The 21,601-nt window shown below is 44.4% G+C and overlaps 1 protein-coding gene across 2 annotated transcripts in view; it reads left to right on the top strand.

Moving 5' to 3' along the window:
* Positions 1-12,837, top strand: part of LOC144595864 (INO80 complex subunit D-like) — a 94,399-nt gene extending 81,562 nt beyond the window's left edge. For both annotated transcript variants that reach the window (XM_078403671.1, XM_078403670.1), the window contains one exon: positions 1,409-12,837. In XM_078403671.1, coding sequence (XP_078259797.1) covers positions 1,409-2,535 — 1,127 coding nt within the window. In that variant the 3' untranslated portion in view covers positions 2,536-12,837. The remainder of the gene's footprint in view (positions 1-1,408) is intronic.
* Positions 12,838-21,601: the final 8,764 nt, after the last annotated feature.

The raw sequence follows: 21,601 nt of genomic DNA, 5'->3' as shown, positions 1-21,601 counted from the left end.
CTGATATATCTAGTGGAAGTGATTGAAAGAGATACAACAGCCTCGGTAACATAACCATTTTGACCGATTCAATACGAGATCCAAAATTAAGATAAGGTATTAGGTCCCACCTCTTAATGTCTTCCCTGGTCTTATTGTTCAATGGGAGGTAGTTAAGCAAGTGCAGTTTAGTCAGATCTATTGGAATGTTTATTCCTAGATATCTCATGGATTCAGCATCCCACCTCAAGTTAAACTTTTCCCTTACTTTTATTGAGGGGCTATATTTGAAACTAAGAATTTGTGTTTTTATAACATTTAACTTATAACCAGAGAAGGATCCATATTGTTCCAAAACATAAAATAACTGTAACAAAGACTGTTCAGGGTCTGACAAATACACCAATACGTCATCGGCAAATAAGGAAATCTTTTGTTCCCCTCCTTTCATTACTATTCCTTTGATATTATTATTCTGGATAATCCACTGACTCAAAGGTTCGATAAAAACCGCAAATAAAAGGGGGCTGATTGGACATCCCTGTCTTGTTCCTCTTTCTAGCAAAAATGGTTTTGAAACTACTCCGTTAATTTTAATTCTTGCACTTGGGCTATCATAAAGAGCCTGTATTGTTTTAATAAAAGTATTAATTTCTACTTGCAAAAGGACAACTTGAAATCTCTACTGCTAAATTTGACGGGCCAAGCTGGAATGAGACTAGAAATGGAAAAACATACAAATTAATATTGCATCTTTTATGAGACAAGTTGCACTGTGCTTTACTGTTAATTAAATACTATTCTGACGTTCAACTTGTTCTAAATGTAGGAATTGCAGAAGGCAGATTGGACATGGTGAAATCCCATATTTAGCAATGAAGCTTTAGACCCTTTTAATTGGTAAAAGCTCCCTGCCTCATGCTCCAGGAAGCATCAGAACAAAAGATGAGATACAAGATGAGGTTGATCATGAAGATGTTGCATAATCTGATGGGCACAACCCTGCCACTGTGTAATGAGGACAGTACTGGTAGATACAGGTCTGTTCCTGTATAGCATGGGTGCGGTACTGGTGGATACAAGTCTCCCGCTTTATATGGCATACAGTACTGGTGGATCTAGTCTGTCACCACAATACCACAGTACTCGTGGGTCAGATCCGTTACACCATAATCTGGGTACAGTCCTGGTGAGGACAGGTCTGTCAGTGTACAACATGGATACAGTACTGGTAGGTACAGCAGTTCACTGGGTTGGCTTGAAGGTGCAGGCATTCATTAGTTCACACATTACATATGAAATATGTAACCTATTCTGCAGAATTTCAGATTGGATTTATGGAGAACACTCTTATCACTGCTTTTGGCTGTTTGGTGTGGTCTATCAGCAGTAAGGTGATATTCTTTTTGCTTCTCCTGGCTTCCTGCAGGTAAGAACGGTGAACTGCTGCCAACGACAGAGGAGGCGGAGGAGCTGGAGCGGGCGTTGGAGGCAGTGACATCGTACGCCGCCTCACTGGAGTGCCTCAGTTCCATCGGTGAGCTAGCGCACACGGACGGAGACGGCGACCAGGAGCTGTCGGGCAGGGGAATGGGTGCGTTCGTCGCCGCTGCCGGCATCCCGGTTCTCAGCCGGGCAGTCAACAACGATCTGGGGGATCTCCTCAACGGCCGCATGTCCACAGAGAACTTCTCCAGCCTGGAGCTGGACGAGAGCCTCCTGCCCGCCCCCTCGGCGCTGCCCAGCCCGGCCGGCTCGCAGGGCGCCTATGCCTTGCCGCCGGCGGTGGGCCATGCCTCTTTGTTGGCCCTCGGCGAGCGGGCCTACCCGCCGCACTTCCACGGTCTGCGGGCCGATGGCAGCCGCTCATCTCCTCGCGCCCATCTGCTGGGCAAGGCCGAAGAGCTGCTGGCGTCGCGGCCGCGCTGCGGGAGCGAACACTCTTGCTCGTCCCCCTACAGCAGTGAGCATGCGCCATCACCCTACAGCGACCACGTGGCCTCGCCGCCCCGCCCTCCACCGCCAGCCTACCCCTCCGACGGTCTCTGTGCTCCCTTCTCGCCTGATGTCGCCGCCCTGCTGCCCGCTCACGTGTTGCCGGCTCAGCTCGTCAACTCCAGGCCCCAGTGGGGCACCATCAGCTTGAGCGAGCCGGCCAGCTTCGGTGGCCTGATGGCGCCTAGGCCTGAGGGTCACCTGCTCTCCACCTCGCTCTCCACCCCGCTCTCCACTCCCCACTTGCCCTCCACCTTCTCCAGCGCCAAGGCACCCGGCAATGCTGTCCTGCTCGCTGGATTCAGTGAGGCCGGCTTCAGTGGCAACGGCAGCAGCGCCAGTCTGGGCCCATCCTCCCCTCCAGACCTCTCCTCTTCTTCCAACCCCGCCAAGCCGCCTCTGCCGCAGTTCAGCGCCGCCTTTGGGCCGCAACTCGGCTCCCACAGCGGCATCCCCAAGGACGTTCAGCCCACCCACAGCTCGGTCGCACCCCCCACAAGCTTCTCTGTCATCGCTGTCAGCACGAACAAGGTCTCAGCACCCTTTAGCCCTTTGCAGTGAGTCACGGCGCAATGAAAGACCACCCTGTTTCCTCCCTGGCAAGTGAGGGTCGAGATGTTTTTCCCATCTCTGATATATTCAGTGGCTTCTTGGAGTTTCAAGGGCATCAGCTGGTCCTTTTTCTTAAAACAAATTCTTCATGCATGTGGTATGAGGGGGAAACCTGTAAGGGCCAAGGCTTTTGGGAGAACCTGACTTGTGACCAAACAGAGATGCCAGTGATTCCTACCTTTATTGATAAAAAGTGCAAACATAATGGGTAGTTATGCTCATCATTCTCGCATCCAACCTTCCTGACGTCAAAAAGGGGAAAATAAAACATTTGGCTTTTGTCTTTGGTTATGAACGACGGACCCAAATCTCTTTGCACACCTGTTAACTTGGCATACTTCCCTGTTTTCTCCACCTCTAGCATTTATAAACACTGCCTCCTCTATCTCCCCTCCATTCCCAGTTCATCATTGGCATCTCTGTTGTGAGCAGCATTTTAACAAATTGGCAGCCAGACCAAACTCCTGCCAACATTTTTTTAAACCAGATATCTCTTACCTGGATATTTTGCCAAGCAGCCACAATGAGTTTAGGTTACTTCCTTTCCACCTTGCTAGGGCTTTGTGTGCTTTTTGAACAGGGGCATTGGTGACATTTTGCCCCCTTTGCAGGGCTAAAAGAGCTAAATACATTCAGTTTGAGCATATTTTTTATGTAAATACATTAGTACATTTTCTGACATTGCTTATCTATAAAACCATTAATGGCACACTGTTAAGTATCAAACTCAAGGTAGATGTTTGGCTCATTGAGGCTTTTTATATAATAAAATGGACTCGGACACACACACACACACACACACACACACACACACACACACACACACACACAAAGTTGTAGATCAGGTGCCCAAGGTCTCTGCACAGACATGCCCCACATTGCTGTGAGATTCTTAAGCTAGGTGCAGTACTGACATTTATTTGCTAAAATGCAATCCCAAAACTCCATCTAAAGTCTTCTGTGAATGGACTACTAACAAGCAAATCATTTCAATCTGCAAGGATACTTCAGGGCATGTTTTATAAATGCCATATTTGCAGAGATATATCCTAAGCTCAAAGCCATGAATAAGAGTTATTTTGCCATCCAGCTGGACATTGCACCCTTCTCCAGCAACCCCCTTCACCTCTGTTGTTCTACCTACAATCTCCAGTCCCTCTTCCTGCCCCTTCTTCAAGGGTGTTCAGAACTTAAAGCATCAGTTCTTTTGGCTCCAATTTATATATTTCCGTGAGAGGCCAGTTGGAGTTACTCTTCCTAAAATCACAGGTGCTACACCTGAGTTAGACCTAATACTCACAATAAAACTTGTTCACTGAAGCTTTTGTTGCATTTTAGTTAGCAAGGATGGGAGAGAAAATAAAATAACCAGTGTATCTTGGTGCAGGACAGCAGAGGTTGAGGGTTTTCTAGGAACAGTAGGAATTTGGGTAGGGTAGTTATGTTTCTTCCATTTCTGGGAACCCTTAAAAGCTGGGCTTTTGAGGTGTCATCAGATTGTTAACGGCATCACAGCGTATGGAATCCAAATTTACTCTCAAACCAATCCAGTACTTTTGATGCTCTCAAAGGTTAGTTCACGTGTGGTCTGGAGGCGCTGATCCCTGGCTTCTAGAGTTTGGGCGTTTATTCCACTGCCTCAAGACCTGTATGCAGGTAGCACAAAATAAAGGTAGCTAAAGTATGCCACCCACTGCTTTCTGCAATGCATCCAGTGTCTTATAATGCCAAATATTTTAGATTTTTTTGAGAGAACTTTTATGTTAAAAGCTCAGCATATGTATAAAATATATCCAACGAGCTTTAAGCTTGTGTCACTTGTAGACTTTTCAGATGATATGCTACAAAGGGGTTACCCCAGTTTTAAGTTAATCACACGTACTCATAACCAATATTGTACATAATATACATCATATACAGCTCCTCCATTCAACACTTATGGCATCACCCAGTTCCCAAAGCCTGGTGCCCTTATAAATTTCCTGCACTCTTAGAACTTCCCATTAAAAATTGAAAGATCAGGGAAGAGATTCAATGAAACTTTGCTTGTGAATGTTTTGTGCATTTGATTTGAAATAAGGAGCCATTCCCAGTATATCTTGAAAAGGTGTGGAGGATTCCAAGTTAGTGTTATTTGTTTCTTTGAATAAAGGTGAACGCTGCACATTGTGGAACAGATCCATGCCAGATATGTTTTGTGGAAGAACAATAACAATTTTCTGCACACACAACCCCTTTTTATATAGAAAAACAAATCATGCATTCCCAATATTCCATTTTAATTTAAACATCCAAATTTTGTTAAACCTGATGCCTCTCATCATGGAGTATGCATTCTAATTATACATTGGTTGTTTACTTAATTGATTGCCATAATGAAGTGCTTCATTGTGTGGGTTTAAATCGAGTGTGATCTTGTTTAATAATGCTTTCTGTCAGATTTGCTTGGAAGAGAGCAGATTTTGTCAACCATTTGCTTAGTGTGGGAGTTGTTCTATTCAAGTGGTCCAGTTTCTGGGGAGTTTCTTCTGTCTGTCTCAAGTGAAAGAACTTAAAGCTTGTGCAAGAGAGAGAGAGTGCAGAAAAGAATCACGTTTATAACTTTGGTTAACTCTGTTACATAGAACACAAAAGTGCTGGAGTAACTCAGTGAGTCAGGCAACAGCCCTAGAGGACATGGATAGGCACTGTTGAGAACCAACCCAAAACGTTCCCGTTCAGAGTCCAGAGTGAAACGTCGCCTATCTTGTCCTCCAAAGATGCTGCCTGACTCACATTACTCCAGCACCAACTATAGGTCTATTACACCAGTCTTTGAATGCATGCTCCCCTAACACCTCTCCACCCATAGCGCCCCGATTTGCGAGCAGTTCTGCGTCCAACTCCTCAGTCTGAACCGCCCCAACATTATCAACCTGATCACTTCACCCACCCAATACCTTGATCTGTGAATCTCTCCAGCACCATCACCCTTGTCTGTGATACTCTCCACCCCCATCACTCTGGTCTCTGAACCATTTCACTCCTACCGCCCCAATCTCTGAAAAACTTTACATCTATCATCCAGTGTAGGAAAATAACTGCAGATTCTGGTAAAATCGAAGGTATCACAAAATGCTGGAGTAACTCAGCAGGTCAGGCAGCATCTCTGGAGAGAAGGAATGGGTCACGTTTCAGGTCAAGGCCCTTCTTCAGACATCTATCACCCTAGTCTCTGAACCGCTTCGCCCCCAATGCTCTGGTCTGTGAACCTTCTAATCACCTCAGTCCGTGAACTGCCCCTCCCCATCGCCTCAGTCTGATGAACTGCCCCAAACGTCCTGGTCTCCTAACTGGTTCACCCCTAACCAACCTGATCTGTGAATCTGCCTACCCCTAATCCTCTTAGTGCATTCACTGTGTATTTCTCCATCCTAACTCACTCTGTCCATGCTGTGCCCTTGGACTAGGTATTCCTCCACTCTTAAGTCCCAAACCCTGGTCTTTGTACATCGGAGAAAAGTTTACTGTGTGTGGTATAATTCTGAGTAGCATGAGTATGTTGTTCAGGATGTAGGTGAGAGCGAGTATTTAGGTGCAGGTTACTTTTGGGCGTTTTGTCTATTGTGATAACATCACTATTATTAAATTCCAGGTGTTTTAGTCAGATGACCACATAACTACAGAATTACGGTAATTTTGAGTCGCACTTCTGACTTACTGTGGTAAAGGCATGGATCAGGTTGGCCGAAGGGTCTGTTTCCATACTGTATAGCTCTATGACTCTGAGGTTGGAAATGTGTTTTGGAGCTTTAGTATCGTACAGCCATTTTTGGGGGATCATCAGCTAACTGCAATGTGTTAGGACCAAGGGCCTTTCTGAAGGTTTTGGGAAATAATTCTACTCCAGCTATTTGTCAGATACCTCTGGGTGGCCCATGCTGTTACAATTTACAGATTACCTTTGTATAAAGTGGAATCTTAAATTATTCCACGCCATCTTATCCTGATTTCTAGAATAACTCATTGTGTTTTGTATACTCTTTCCCCGGTAGCTTAACAGGAATGAGATATTCCTGGCTGATTCTTAGTCATTGCCATTTCTGTTTCTTTAATCTAGGGGCTTTCTTTAATTTTATGTTACAGAGAGAAGGAATATTTGGTATTTATTTCTTGTTGCACTAAGATAAGGGTTTTTGTTAACGTTGTTACCTTACACTGGATCCGATTAAATGGCTGTAGTTATCCTTCCTCCATTCATTGCTTTTAATTAGCTAGTTCCTTGACCGAAAAAGAAACAACTCTTTTTGTTGTCCGGCTTAACTGGACTGTTTTCCTGGCTTAGCGTTTGAGGATAATGAACTGTGGAGAAACTATTAATATGAATAGTTGCAGTCTGAACCATGTTTTGTTCAATGCCGATACATTTCGTTTATTACTCATCAGCGCAGGTCGGGTCAGATTGGAAGTTGTGTTCAAAATTAGATGGGGGGGATCTTTGACAGTGCTGCAACTGACTTGTGCACATCCTCGCACAAGCAAAAGATTTGTCCATGTAATATGGTTTTGGTTTATCTTTGGTTGCTAACATAAGAAGTAACTGTGGGGATTAAAGAGTTGCACGCTCTGCTGCAGCTCTTCGATTTGCTTCAAGGGAGTGGGATGAGCAGACTTTACTTTTATAAAATTGATGTTGCTATATTGAATTGTATTTACTATTGAAATTATAGAAATTTTTAAAGAATACATCTGTTTCATCGGGGTTTATAACTACTGGAATCCATATGATTGTCCTAACGGTTATATCAGATTGGGCTTTTTCCCCTTTTTATGAATTGGTCCTTCTGGTTTGTTCTCCCCGCCTCTGTGATCAGCAAGCAGAGTTGGCAAACATTTAATGGACCCAATGTTTCCTCTGTTTAGCCAGGTAATGAGATCGATAGTTATCCCAGATGTCATCAAGTTCCTCTGTAAGACCTGTTTCCCTGCTTTTATTATCTTGATGCATGGCATTTAAGGGAATGCCAGTTAATATGAACTGTGGAGAAATCATAGGTCACAATTTTGATAATAGATGAGCAAATATTAAGCTTCCCCTCTACTCCCCCACCCCCACTACCACAACCTTCAGAGAAGACTGCTGTAAGCCAATTAAATTCTAAATGAAAACAGAGTCTTTTGCCCAGACTGAACGCTTGATAAACCATTCCTTGGATTGGTGAGTAGGAGTGATGTCAGCCCAAAGTTTGACTTTTATCTGTCTGTTCCCTCTTCTTGATGACTGTGATCAAACTTGGAGGTATTGCTGCAAACGTATCCTCATTAACACCTTTCAGTTCTTTTATTTGCCTTGTGCACAATGCCTGCCAATAGACAATACTGTATAATTCACCCAGATGCTAATTGTTATCCCTTGGATTGAAAAGTACCACGGACATCCTGGTGAAACCATTTACTCTTGTCATTCTAGTATAAAACCACACTGTGGCAGAGAGGATTTCACCAAGCCAGCTCTTGACTTGGCCACATATTGCCTTGCATTGAACAATTAGAAAAAAAATTGTTGTGATTTTGTGCAACTATGTTTTTAACCACCCCAAGAATAAAGTCAGCCAGTTTAGGATAATTTATTATAACCACATTATAAGCAATGACTTATGTTGTTAGCAGCTGGTTTGAAGCATGTCAAGACCATTAAGATGATGAAATGGGACGGGTGATCCCAGTAGTTTAAGCAAATTGCTGGAACTGAATTCCCATGTGCATTGTTACCCAAAGAAGTGCATTGAAGAACTACATAGGAAGAAAGCCATACTGAATTTCAATCAACACATGAGTGATCGGACATTATCTTTTACCATCCATCTTTGGAAAGGATTTTGTAAAAATACTACAAGACTCAGCACTGCAGTGATTTTTCCTTTCAATTAGTATCTTTCCAATACCTTTGTCAAAATCTCACAAAGACTTCAGCTATTGTGTATGTAAACTGTTTTTAGCCTTGTTAGTGCAAACTGAGCAGATTTGAGAAGAGGATTTTTTTGCTTTTGGAAGCAGTCTGGTGATGGTGGAAAGTGAGCAGGAGCTTAGGCAGTAGCCCTTCACCTTGAGAACTTAGGAACATGTTTCATTCAGGTTAAAAAAAACCCTCTTGAAGGAGTTTGGTTTTGCCAGTGAGTTTAAACAACTTGGCCTAAAACTAACATCGTTGATGGGATCAAATTCCTCCAACTATAATGCTAACTATATATAACTATAAGGGAAAACATGAAATAACAACCTGCGAGAGAGACTACGCAAGGCATGTGTCATGCAATTGTAGTTCAGTCTAATTTCCAAGATAAAGCCACATTACAATTTCTGAACAAGAATGGTCCACCAAGATGTATAAGAGGAACAGCAGATGCTGGTTTACACTGAGAATAGACACAAAATGCTGGATTAACTCAATGGGACAAGCAGCATTTCCGGATATAAGGAATGGGTGACGTTTCAGTCTGAAGAAGCCTAACTCTCAGTCTGAAGAAGGGTCTCAACCCAAAACGTCGCCCATTCCTTCTCTCCAGAGATGTTGCCTGTCCCACTGTTGCTCCAGCATTTTGTGTTTACCACCAAGATGTTGCAGGCTCGTTGATATTCACAAACCATCTGAGCAAAAATTGTATGCTAATATTTTGGAACAAAAGTATGAGGGAAAGTTGATAAAGAGATACCCTTTTACTAGGATTCGTGGCAATTCATTGCTGGGCAGCCACGGAGGAGTAGCAGTCCAGGACCATGCTGCACGTCACATAAGATCAAGCAACCATCTTCTGACCAAGTAAAGCTTTACTGAATCTCTAAATGAGACACACTTTAAAAGGGACTACTATCTTGCAGTGAACAAAACAGGCAATGCAGATACATTGAACATTGACCACGTATAATAAGCAGCTAATCATTGAGACATGTATCATTGTGTGGCTTATACATATCCTGATCCTTACAGTGAGCTTTATGTACAGATGGAGCTGAGAGGTTACTGCTGCCATCAGGCCATCATCATTTGTTGAGGGTATGTTTTACTCTCCCTGTGGGTTGCTGGCTTGATGTTACTTGAACCAGTTTGAACCCTAATTATTGTGAACAGGTTGGCTAACATTTGAGGCTTGCCTTTGGTAACACTCTGCAGTGCAGTTTGGGATAGGATGGAACTGAATGAATGCAAACCATAATGTTTCATTGAAAGTAAAGCCAAATTATGAGTTGATAAGTTTCTATTTCAATACTTTCAGCTTTTGGACCAAATGTCAGTAGGAGATTGTAACAACGGCCACAATTAGCATAGTTTTATAAAATATCTGTAGCATTTGGTTTCTCTAGGTATCACAGTGTATATGGAAAAACAGAATAAACATTATTAGCCTGCCAGTTGACAAAAGAATATATGATAAAATATCTATTTTGTAGCAGCGTCTACTTTAACAGAGTCTATATGAACTGCAGTAATTAGAACTACAGGAAAGTCTCACAGCAAATGTAGAATTATTTCTCTAGCAAAATCCAGTGAGTGGAGGGTAGTTTAATATTATAAATTATGAATGTGACATCAGGCCAGGCAACTACTGTAATGTTATGCCCAGGCATAGTTGATATGGAAATTAGCATAACATCTCTACTCTGCCCCAGGTTTGTGTTATTACTATTGTAGTCCCGTAATAATCCTTGTACGCGCAACATTCCTTCTGTTCATAACTTGGAAGGGATGACCTGGTAATTTATCCTTTTATTGACAGGGAGAGTCATTGGTTTCTCTAATCGTATATTTATTGATTTCTCAATGAAACCCTTTTTAGAACTTTGAAAAGTTCGAGGCAGGTGATGGTGAATGATAGATTGTTAGTTTTCATACATAAATATATATATATATAAAATTTATAAAATCTTTTTTATTGGGAGGGAAAAGTGAAGGACTATGTTAAGCTTGTATGTTGAGCATAAGCATAAAGCCATCCTGACATTTTCCTCTTATGTTCTCAGGTTTATATATTTTTTAAAAAAGCAGGGAGGAGAGAAAGGAAGGGAGTTAGCAATGAAATAAATATTTTTAATTCCACTTTTATTAGAATTTTGCAGGAGCTAAATGGCTGCATCCCATCCAGAGATGATCTTTTGTTTAAAAAAAAAAGCAGAAGCACAACATGAGCATGGAGGCTGATTTCCTTCTTAAAGGATGTGTAGACGTTTGGAATTTCTCTTGTGACGTACCAAACTTTGGGCACAATTGTGACTGGTTTCTCTTGTTGTTTCACTACATTAAACAAATACATCAAAGAATATTATCAATTACGATGTAGAGACCAAGTTAAAAGCACAAGAAGCCTGTGTCACTTTATATCACTTTCCCAAGCATGCATTGTACCCACAGGGAATACTGCCTGCTCAGTAAGTCACAGGTATGGGAATACTTGTGCACGGCTCCATGAATCTCCCGGTGTTTTTTTTTTATGATTTAAGGGCATGTAGTGGCAATAACACAAGTTGTATTTTATATAAAATTGTGCATATACATTTTTAAAAATAAACTTACAACTCATTAGAAGTAGACTTAACCAAACTCTAGAAATGTGTGTGGGGTTTATGGTGAGAGGCATGGATTGTGCGACCGTTACCTCTTTTTCAGGCCCTTTTTCCTTCAACCCCAATGAGTGGTAAAACAGCAGAAGGATCAGAGCTTAAGAATGTCTCTCCTAGGGCAAAGGCTTCCATTCTACTGGGAAGGGTTGGTTTAAGATGATGAACTACTCGTAATCAGTTGTGTGCCTGCTGATCGTGACCTTTGAATGAGTCGTGTATGTGTGTGTCCATCTGTCCTAACACGGGTAAAAGAAACTCCCTCCCATTTGCCTCTGATCCAGTATCCCGAACTGGTTTCTTCCATGAAATTTGGGAGAATCCTTATGAATTAATGACATTTATGTAAAGTTTCACTGCTGTAAATTTCATGGCTTTGAAGAAGAGCTTGTGCATAGAAGTTGGATGTGACTCATGCTGGTCATGTGGTTTTTAAGAGTAGCTAAGCAAGCAACAAAGGCATCAGTAAAATTTTTACTATATCAATTTAAAAAACAGTTAAACTTCTAATTTTAATATTAAAATTACCCCCCCCCACCCCCATAAACTTTCATAAAGCTGATCTTTTAAAATGAGCTGTGCAGTTCTGTGGAGCCTGGATATGAGTAGTTAACCCATAACCATGTGTTTCTCAGGTGAATTCTTGGAAAATAGATTTCCTCACCAAGATATCAGTCAATTAGCTCTAATTAGACAAACATTTTAAAATTTCCGCATCATAGCAACTTTTGGATCCCCTGCACCTTCTATCCTTTGGATGTTGCGAATCTGTGTAGGGGTCTATCCCAAAACCAAGACATTGTGGATGTTGGAGTTGCACCAAGATCAGGAACTGCTGGAAATATTCAGCAGCCCGTCAAACTCCAGTTAGACTGAGAGTAGTCCCCTTCCATCCTGTACCCCCATCTTTTGTAGGCCCTTGGTCATAGACTTCCATGTGCCCATGTCATAGACTTTTTCTCTCTGTTATCACAAAGCACTTAATTTGTTTTTATTAGTCAAAAGAAATGGGGTGGGGAAAAATCTGGAAAAATGATACTGGTCCCTCTCATTCCCCTGAAAGATCTATATTTCAAATGATTTGTGCGAACAGGGATTGGTGATTACAGGTTCCATTTTATTCAACATGCTCTAATGCCTGCCCTATTATGCATCTAAAAAGGCAACATTCTTCGAAAGCACTCATTGCGCCTTTGGGACCCTCTGCAGTTCTGGCTGGAAGAGAGGGAAGATTCCATGAAATCACTGATACCTAAAGTGAGTAGTGTATCCAAGAAGTTTAAGAAATATATATCCACCATGCTGTCCTAACTATACCTGGTATTTGCCTCAAAGTGCCCAGATTTAAATCCCATCTGCTCACACTGTCATAATCCCAGCTCCACAAATAGTTTGTATCAGGGACTTTATGGCAAAAGAATACAGCCCATGGAAAATCATAACAGTCCTACAAACTGCTTCAGCATACAGAAACTGAAGAGGTGGCTCAAATTTCTTCTACTCAATGAATGTACTGTATTTCTGTTTTTAAACGATAGGGCGAGCTAATAATTAAATTAGTCACCTTTTGTTATTGTCCTTGTTTAATTTGTTTAAGGTATTTTTTGTATACAAAGGTTTACATTTTTTATGTATATTTTTCTTGTGTACAAACTATGTAATATGTGTATAAACACTGTATGTAATATCTGTATATAGTGTGATAAATGATCTTTGTTTGGATGTATAAATAAAACTTGCTGTGAAGAAAATAAAAATTCAGTCACATTGATAAATTAACAATTCCCTTGTCCCTTTTACAATAGTAAAAAATGCCCAAAAGTACTGCATGAGCACATGAAGAAAAGTTGTTAGGTAAATCAGATATTAATAGATATCGAAAAGGTTTTTAAACAAGGAAGAGGTATGAGAAGGGCATTCAAGAACGTGGGGTGTTAGAAGGCTGAAGGCGAAGCCAATAGTTAGACTTCTAAATTTGTCATGCATAAGGGAACATAAAGGATTACAGATTAGGAAAATTGTAGCCTTTATTTTTGGCATAAATAAAATATTGATAAATAATGTTTCAAAAAATATATGCAGCAGAAAACAATGCAAAGCTCTTAATGTATTCTTTGTGTTGGTCTATACATTCAGTGATGCTGGTTTCATACAAGGTGTTAACTTTTCTGATATGAATATAGTACCATTGCTACGTGGCCCCTTAGGGTGGTACCCCCTTCTGTTGTTTGAAGGGCTTCCCCCCTGGACTTAGCCTCTGAATGTACGGTAGCAGAAGGACGTCCTCCCCCACAGAGACTTTGCACTGGCTACACAGAGCTTCAGTGCATCCCTCAGCACGTGCTTATGCAGTGTGAAATGTGCCAGTTGGCACCATTCCCATACAGACATCTCGCTGTGCTGAACGATCAACAAGTTTCAGCCAAATCAAAGAGAATCTTTCACTGAGTTGATGGTCTTTCAGATGCATTCGATGTCCATCTCTGAGTGTGTCCCTGGGAACAGTGCTTGAATCATCGAGTCCTCTGTTATGCAGTTGCTCGGGATGAACCCTTGACATCCTTGTATCCTTTGCCAGTCCCCCTTAGCAATCCACAATATCTTAATTAACTTCACTTTGGTCTTCAACACAATACGAGTGATTTTAATTGGTTGCCCATTCCACCAATGATGGCACGTCAATAAATAACTTTATTGGCTGTAAGGCATTTTGGGTTGACGTGGAGTCTCAAAGCACTGAAATAGGCCCTTCAGCCCGACTTGCCCTTGCCAACCAGGATGTCCCATACTAGTCTCATCTGCCTGCATTTGGCCCCTCCCTCTGCACCTTTTCTATCCATATACCTGTCTAAATGTCTTTTAATGTCTGAAGAAGGGTCTCGTCCCGAAACGTCACCCATTCCTTCTCTCACGAGATGCTGCCTGACCTGCTGAGTTACTCCAGCATTTTGTGAATAAATGTCTTAAATGTGATAGTACCTGCCTCAATTACTTCCTCTGGCAGCTCTGTGGAAAAAGTTGCCCCTCAGGTTCCTATTAAATCTTCTACCTCTCACCTCAAACCTATGTTTTTTGGTTCTTGATTCCTCTACTCTACTTCCTCTACTATCTAGTTCCTCGTGATTTTATACATATCTATCAATATCAACCTCCTGCGATCCAAGGAATAAAGTTCTAGCCTGCCCAAGCTCTCTCTATATCTCAGGCCCTCAAGTCCTGGCAACATCCTTGTAAATCTGTGTTCTTTCCAGCTTAATGACATCCAATAGCAGTCACCAAAACTGAGCACAATGCTCCAACTGCAGTGTCGCCAATGTCTTGTACAACTTGTCTTGTCGCATAACATAGCAACTTCTATATTCATTACCCTGACTGATGAAGGCCAATGTACCTAAAGTCTTGACCACCCTATCTTCCTGTGATGCTACTTTCAGGGAAATGTACCTGCACTCCTCGATCCTTCTCCACAACACTCCCCAGGGCCCTACCATTCCACTGAATGTTCTGCTCTGGTTTGACTTCCCAAAATGCAACATCTCATTTTTATCTGCATTAAGCTCCACTAACCATTCCTTGGCCCACTTGCCCCGCTGATCAAGTTCCTGCTGTAATTTCTGATAACTATTTTTGTTGCCTACAATACTACCCAGTGTCATCTGTAAACTTAGTAATCATACCTTGTACATTCTCATCCAAATTGCTGATATAAACCACACACAGCGACGGGTTCAGCACCAATCCCTAAGGCACACCACTAGTGCACAAGGCCTCCAGTCTGAAAAACAACCTTCCGCCATCACCCTCTGCTTCCATCCATGAAGCCAATTCTCTATCCAGTTGGTTAGCCCTCCCTGGAACCCATGCGACCTAGCCTTCCAGAGTAGCCTACCATATGAAACTTTATCAAATGAATTGCTGGTCCATATAAATAGCATCTATGGCTTTGCCCTCATCAGCCGTTTTGGTTGCTTCAAGATCTTGATGCCTCAAGATCTGAGAAAAAGCAGCATGGAAATGCAAACCTTCAAGATTTTGACACCTTTCTCCACTGATAGCCCAAATGATGTTGCTGACGTCTCCCTAAGGTCATTCTCTGCAGTTCTATGTTTGCTGTCAGCACTGGCCTCTCCCCCTACCACCTCCTCTTCCCCATCTGGATTTTGCAGCTCCACTGACTGCCTGATCATTATCACAGCCTGGCTGCCACAAGGAAGCTGCTTAGTTAGCAGTGATCAGGCCTCCAGATCACCCAATAGCTTTTCATCGCTACCCAAGTCCTTTAAACTGGTTTAAAAGGTGTTAACAAAATATTAAATGCAGAAATAAAAGTTATCTAAAGCACTAAAGTATATCGCTTCTGTAAATTAATTATGGAGATTAAGTAAAATAAGCAAAATCAAATTGCTTTCATTGTCAGCATTCCCATTTAAATAAACAGGACTCCGCAACTTACGAACATTGTGTTTGGAGCGGGAGTGAGCCTGCAAATCAGCTCCTGATTCAATTAGATCATGGCTGATCTGATTGAAGCTACCGCTCCGCATTCCTCTCTACCCCTGGCATCCTTACACCCCAATGCCAGTCCACACTGCCTCTCCAGACGGCTTCCAAGCTGGACCAACTACCGGTCGACCACTGCCTGTCTACGCCTGCTGCTCCCACCGCCATCACTGCCACCGACCCTTACCTGCACACCGGTTGCCCGCCGGGCCACGACCAATTAATCCGCCGATCCTCGCCTCTCCCCTGGCCGCCAACAGGCCGAGACGGTGAACTCACCCGGATTCCAGTCCCAGTTCCAGATCAGGAATCTGAAGAAGGGCCTCAACCTGAAAAGTCACCTATCCATATTCTCCAGAGATGCTGCTTGACCTGATCAGTTATCCCAACACGTTGTGTCCTTTTACAACATAGTGTTACGTAGCATAAGTAACAGAGAAAGTGCAGATTTTAAAAATGCAAGTCTGCAATGAGATAGGTTGGGAGATCGAGACTCCACCTTCTCTTATGGGAGGACTATTCTGTTGCCTGATAGCAGAAGGAAGAAGCACTTGCTGGATCTAGTGCTTTCAAGCTTTGTATCCACTGCCCAATGGGAGAGCAGAGAAAAGGGAATGACTGGGTGAAAATGGTCTTGATTTTGTTGGCTGCTTTACCGAGGCAGCATGATGTGTAGATGGAGTCAAGGGGGGGGGGGTCAGGAGAGTGGGGAGGGGAATCTGGATTGTGTGAAGGAATGGGCTACGTCCACAACTCTGCATTCTTGGGCAAAGCTGTGATGCTTCCCAATAAGATATTTTCAATGGTGCATCTGTAGACATTGGCAAGAGTCATTGGAGACATGCTTGGCTCAGTATGTTTGCCTTTTGTCTCTGAATCTCTTGCGTGCTAGGATCTGATCTCCATCTCGTACCTCAGCTATAAGAGTGGGTCCATTTCAGCCCGTTTCCAAGCAAATGCAACTGGCCACCACTAGGTGGTGCTTTCACCCTGTGCAACCAGTGAAGGACTGCAGTGCAGCATTCCTTGTCAATAGAAGCAAAAGCAGGCAGAAGTTACTAATCATGCATCATTAAGGTAAGCTCCTTAAACCCCTCTAAAGTAGCTTGCCGATTTGAGTAAAGGAAGTATGCAATTAAAACTCTCAATTACAGAGCCCAGCATAGTAATGAGGCTCTCCTCAATGCATCGATCTCACAGTTGTGTCTCGTTGCTTTAATTAACATTGTGAAGCAAATGCAGAAGTGATTTGGGTCTTCAGTCGTTGATGAGAGAGGGCTGGAGACTTCTCGGCTTACTCGTTTTCATCTGAGCAGAATGAAGATAGTCCATGTTAGCCCTCTTTGAAAAGGTTATTGTTTGGAAAGCAGGTAACATCTGGGATTAATAGCTCATCATCAAGCTGGGCTGTCTTTGATGATTCATAGAGTGATGGAAACTGTTGGTGATTCATAGAGTGATGGAATCTGTTGGTGATTCATAGAGTGATACGGCAAAGAGTGAGACTTTCTGTCCATCACACCTATGCTGTTTTTTTGAAAGAGGCCATTCAGACCATCGAGTCAGTGCCAGATCATGGAAAGAGCTTTCCAATTAATTGAGCTTACTTCCCCATCTCCCATCACCGCCCAACCTTGATTCTATCGTGATAGCCCCCAAATTTATTTCCCCATTTCAAATGTGTATCCATCATCCTATTGAAAACTATCGTGGAATCTGCTTCTATATGCTTTCAGACAATGTATTCCAGGTCATTACAGCTATCCCCACAACCAAGTTTCTCCTACTCCCAATATTGCTGGAGTAACTTAGCGGGACAGGCAGCATCTCTGGAGAGAAGGAATGGGTGACATTTTGGTTGAGACACTTCTTCAGACTGATGTTAGGCGAGAGGGAGATACATAGATAAAGTAGTGTAGAGTATGAAAATAGGACAAAGGGAATGGAGATCAAGGAAAATGCAGAATAGATCATTGTAGCTGCAAGAAGCTAACAACAAAGCAGTGATAAAATATAGTCGGAGACTAAGACTGGCCGGAGAACTGGGAAGGGGTAGGGATGGAGAGAGAGGGCGAGCAAGGGATACTTGAAGTTAGAGGAGTCAATGTTCATACCGGTGGGGTGTAAGCTGCCAAAGCAAAATATGAGGTGCTGTTCCTCCAATTTGTGCTAGGCCTTACTCTGTGGACACTCATCAGGAAATGTTCCCTATCAACCACTTTAACAATAATGAACATCTCTCTTGACTTTCCTTAAGCTTTACTGCACTGTGGAATTCCTAGCTGACAATACTTTCTGAAACAAAAGAAAACAAATTTCAGCACAAACTAGTAAGTGGTGAGGGTTTTTAAATGACCTGGATTGTCCAATACAGTTCCTAGCAGTAATTTACATTTATGGAATGATTTGGTGAGATTATGAGGTAGTGGCAGAGTGGTTAAATTACTCAGAATATGGAGGCTTGGGCAGACAATGTGGAAACCTGAGTTTGAAACTATGTGGAATTTAAATTCAATTTTTTTAAAACGCTAGTCATGATGACCACAGCAGTGCTGGGTTGAAGTAAACACCCATCTGATTCACTAACCTCTTCATGGGAGGAAATCCTTACCCTGCTGGCGTGTGCAATGTGCTGGATTGTTGAATGCCTTCAGTAATGGATCACTAGGTTTACAGGAAAATTAGGGATGGGCACAGTATTCAGGCCTTACAAGTGATTCTTTGCTGGAGTGTTACAGGGGCAACAGACCATGGGAGGAGAGATTAGGGCATGCCTGGAATTATAAATGAATGCTGCAGCTTTAAAGCAGGCAAAAACAAATTACGTCAAACACAGGGCAACCAGGAAATTTGAAGAAGTCCAGTGGTTTGTACAACATCTGTGGGGAGGGAGACAGTTGTAGCGACCATAGAGAATGGTCCAGGTCGTCGAACCCTCAGATTGGCCAGCGAGGTCACCTGTGAACGCGACCATGGGGATTGGTCCAGGGAGCGACATCGCTGATTGGCCAGCGTGGTCATGTGCGCTTTTGGCGCCCGAAATGTTCAGTTCGGCGAAGTCTTCGAAGAAGACAGTAAGTTTTTGATGGTTGTCCTTTACCTTGTTGTTTAACTCTGTATTCGAATATTGCGGCTGCAATAAACTTCTTCTACAACCAACAAGTTTTCGGACTCGCCATATTGGTGACCCCGACGTGATCTGGACGATCACCGACTATGCAGGGACACGACGCCTCGTTGTTGATTGCCGCGCCTGGCACACCAGAGTTAAGCGCGGTAAGCGTTCACCTTCCGTTGTTTTGGACACATTCACCGCAATCTTGGTTTATCCACACCGAAGCTCAATTTCATATAAAGAAGATATCGGACGACTCCACGATGTATTACTACCTCGTCAGCGCTCTATCACCGGAGACGACCACACGCGTGACGCGGTTCATCGTTAATCCGCCTGCGGAAAACAAGTACGAGGCCATGAAGAAACTGTTACTGCGAACCTTCGGGTTTAATAGGCATGATTGCGCTGCAAGACTTCTGCACCTACCGGACCTCGGAGATCGACGGCCTTCCGTTCTCATGGCCGAAATGATGATGCTAGCCGATGAGCATACGGATTGCCTTATGTTCGAACAGGCATTCCGAGAGAAGCTTCCTGAGGATGTCCGACTGCTACTCACGGATTGTTCTTTTAAGGACCCCGAAGCATATGCAGCGAAAGCGGACGCGCTCATAGCGGCTAAAAACAAGGCAAGCGGTTCGATCAACAAGGTCTCGACATCAGTGACCACGCCACAGCGACATCAAGATGGCGCCGCGTCTCCCGCCATTTCTCCGAAAGCCCGCCAAAAAGATCCGCACAAGTGCGGCTGGTGCTATTATCACCTACGATGGGGTAGCGAATCCTGCAACTGCCGCTCACCTTGTACCTTCGCGGGAAATGCCTCGGCCGATCGTACATAGGGGCAGTTACGATTGGCCAGAACCGACGCCTCTACGTCCACGATCGATTCACGGACACAGAATTTTTGGTGGACACGGGAGCCATCGTCAGTATAGTGCCGCCGACCGACCTCGAAACCAGAACGGGTAAGACAGGTCCCACCCTCATCGCGGTTAATGGCAGCCCCATTCGCACTTTCGGTATACGGAAGATGTCCCTTGTGTTAGGCCTCCGCACGTACGAATGGCCATTCATCATAGCAGACGTCAGACAAGCGATCGTGGGCGCAGATTTTCTCTGGGCTTTTTCACTGGTCCCTGATGTCCGCGGTAACGACCTCCGACCCTCCGCCGGAGAGGAGCCCGTCGCTCGGACAACCGCCTCCCCGCCCAGCCCTACTGTCCAGGCCGTCGTCGCGGCCCCCGACTCGTATGCTGAGATCCTGGCGGAGTTTCCAGAGCTGCTCATCCAACGTTTTGACACGCCTTCGGCCAAGCACGGCGTGGTCCATCACATCCGCACCGAGGGCTCCCCCGGTTTGGCTTGGGCCAGGAGACTACCGCCAGACAAACTGGTGGTGGCACGGGCGGAATTTAGGAAGATGGAGGAAATGGGAATTGTCCGTCAGTCCGACAGCCCGTGGGCCTCGCCGTTGCATATGGTCTCCAAGGCATCTGGGGGGTGGAGACCATGTGGCGATTATCGGCGTCTCAATGCTGTCACCACGGCTGATCGCTACCCCATACCGCACCTACAGGACTTTTCGTCTGGGCTGGAAGGAGCGGTGGTGTTCTCCAAAATCGATTTGGTGCGAGGATACCACCAGATTCCGGTGCGTCCGGAGGACATACAGAAAACTGCAACGATTACTCCGTTCGGGTTGTTTGAATGGTTGCGTATGCCTTTCGGTTTAAAGAACGCGGCACAGGCTTTCCAACGACTGATGGACCGTGTGGGTCGGGGTTTACCCTTTTTGTTTATTTATTTAGACGACATCCTGGTCGCCAGCCCCTCAGTGCAGGAACACCAGGTCCACTTGCGGACTGTGTTCCAGCGGCTCCAAGACCACGGGCTCATTATCCAACCCTCCAAGTGTCAATTCGGCCTCCCTTCTCTTGATTTTCTGGGGCACAGAATTACCCCTGCCGGCGCCTCCCCTTTGCCCGAGAAGGTGGAGGCTATCCGGGCATTTCCCAGGCCCACCACAGTAAAAGGACTACAGGAGTTCGTAGGCATGGTTAACTTCTACCATAGGTTCGTTCCGGCAGCTGCGCGGGTCATGCGCCCGCTTTTCCAGTGCCTTGCGGGAAAACCGGTAGAGTTGATATGGTCCCCGGCCGCAGAGTCGGCTTTTACAGCAGCTAAGGCAGCATTAGCAGACGCCACCATGTTGGTCCACCCGAGCCCCTCCGCCCCCACGGCCCTGACGGTTGACGCCTCTGACGTGGCGGTGGGCGGGGTTTTGGAGCAGCAGGTCGGTGGCCGTTGGCAGCCCTTGGCGTTTTTCAGCCGGCAACTAAATTCGGCTGAGCTGAAGTATAGCGCATTTGACCGAGAGCTTCTGGCCCTCTATTTAGCTGTTCGTCATTTCAGGTATTTCCTTGAGGGCCGCCCATTTGTGGCCTTTACGGACCACAAACCATTAACATTTGCATTTTTCAAATTGTCTGACCCATGGTCGGCCCGCCAGCAGCGGCATCTGACTGCTATCTCCGAATTTACCACCGATGTCCGTCATGTCGCGGGTAAGCTTAATGCCGTTGCTGACGCCATTGGGTAGCTCGTTTCGGGGTCCCGGCAGTTATTACCACTGACAGGGGGCCGCAGTTCACTTCGTCCCTCTGGGCCGCGCTCGCAGAACTGTACGGTTCCAAGTTACAACCCACTACTGCATATCACCCCCAGGCAAATGGACTTGTAGAAAGGTTCCACCGTCAACTTAAGGCGTCCCTCAGTGCAAGGCTTGAAGGCCCGGACTGGGTA

Source organism: Rhinoraja longicauda, chromosome 8 (assembly GCF_053455715.1).
Source record: "Rhinoraja longicauda isolate Sanriku21f chromosome 8, sRhiLon1.1, whole genome shotgun sequence".
Lineage (NCBI taxonomy): Eukaryota > Metazoa > Chordata > Chondrichthyes > Rajiformes > Arhynchobatidae > Rhinoraja > Rhinoraja longicauda.
The sequence above is the reverse complement of the archived record's forward strand: the minus strand, read 5'-3'. Positions and strand labels throughout refer to the sequence as shown.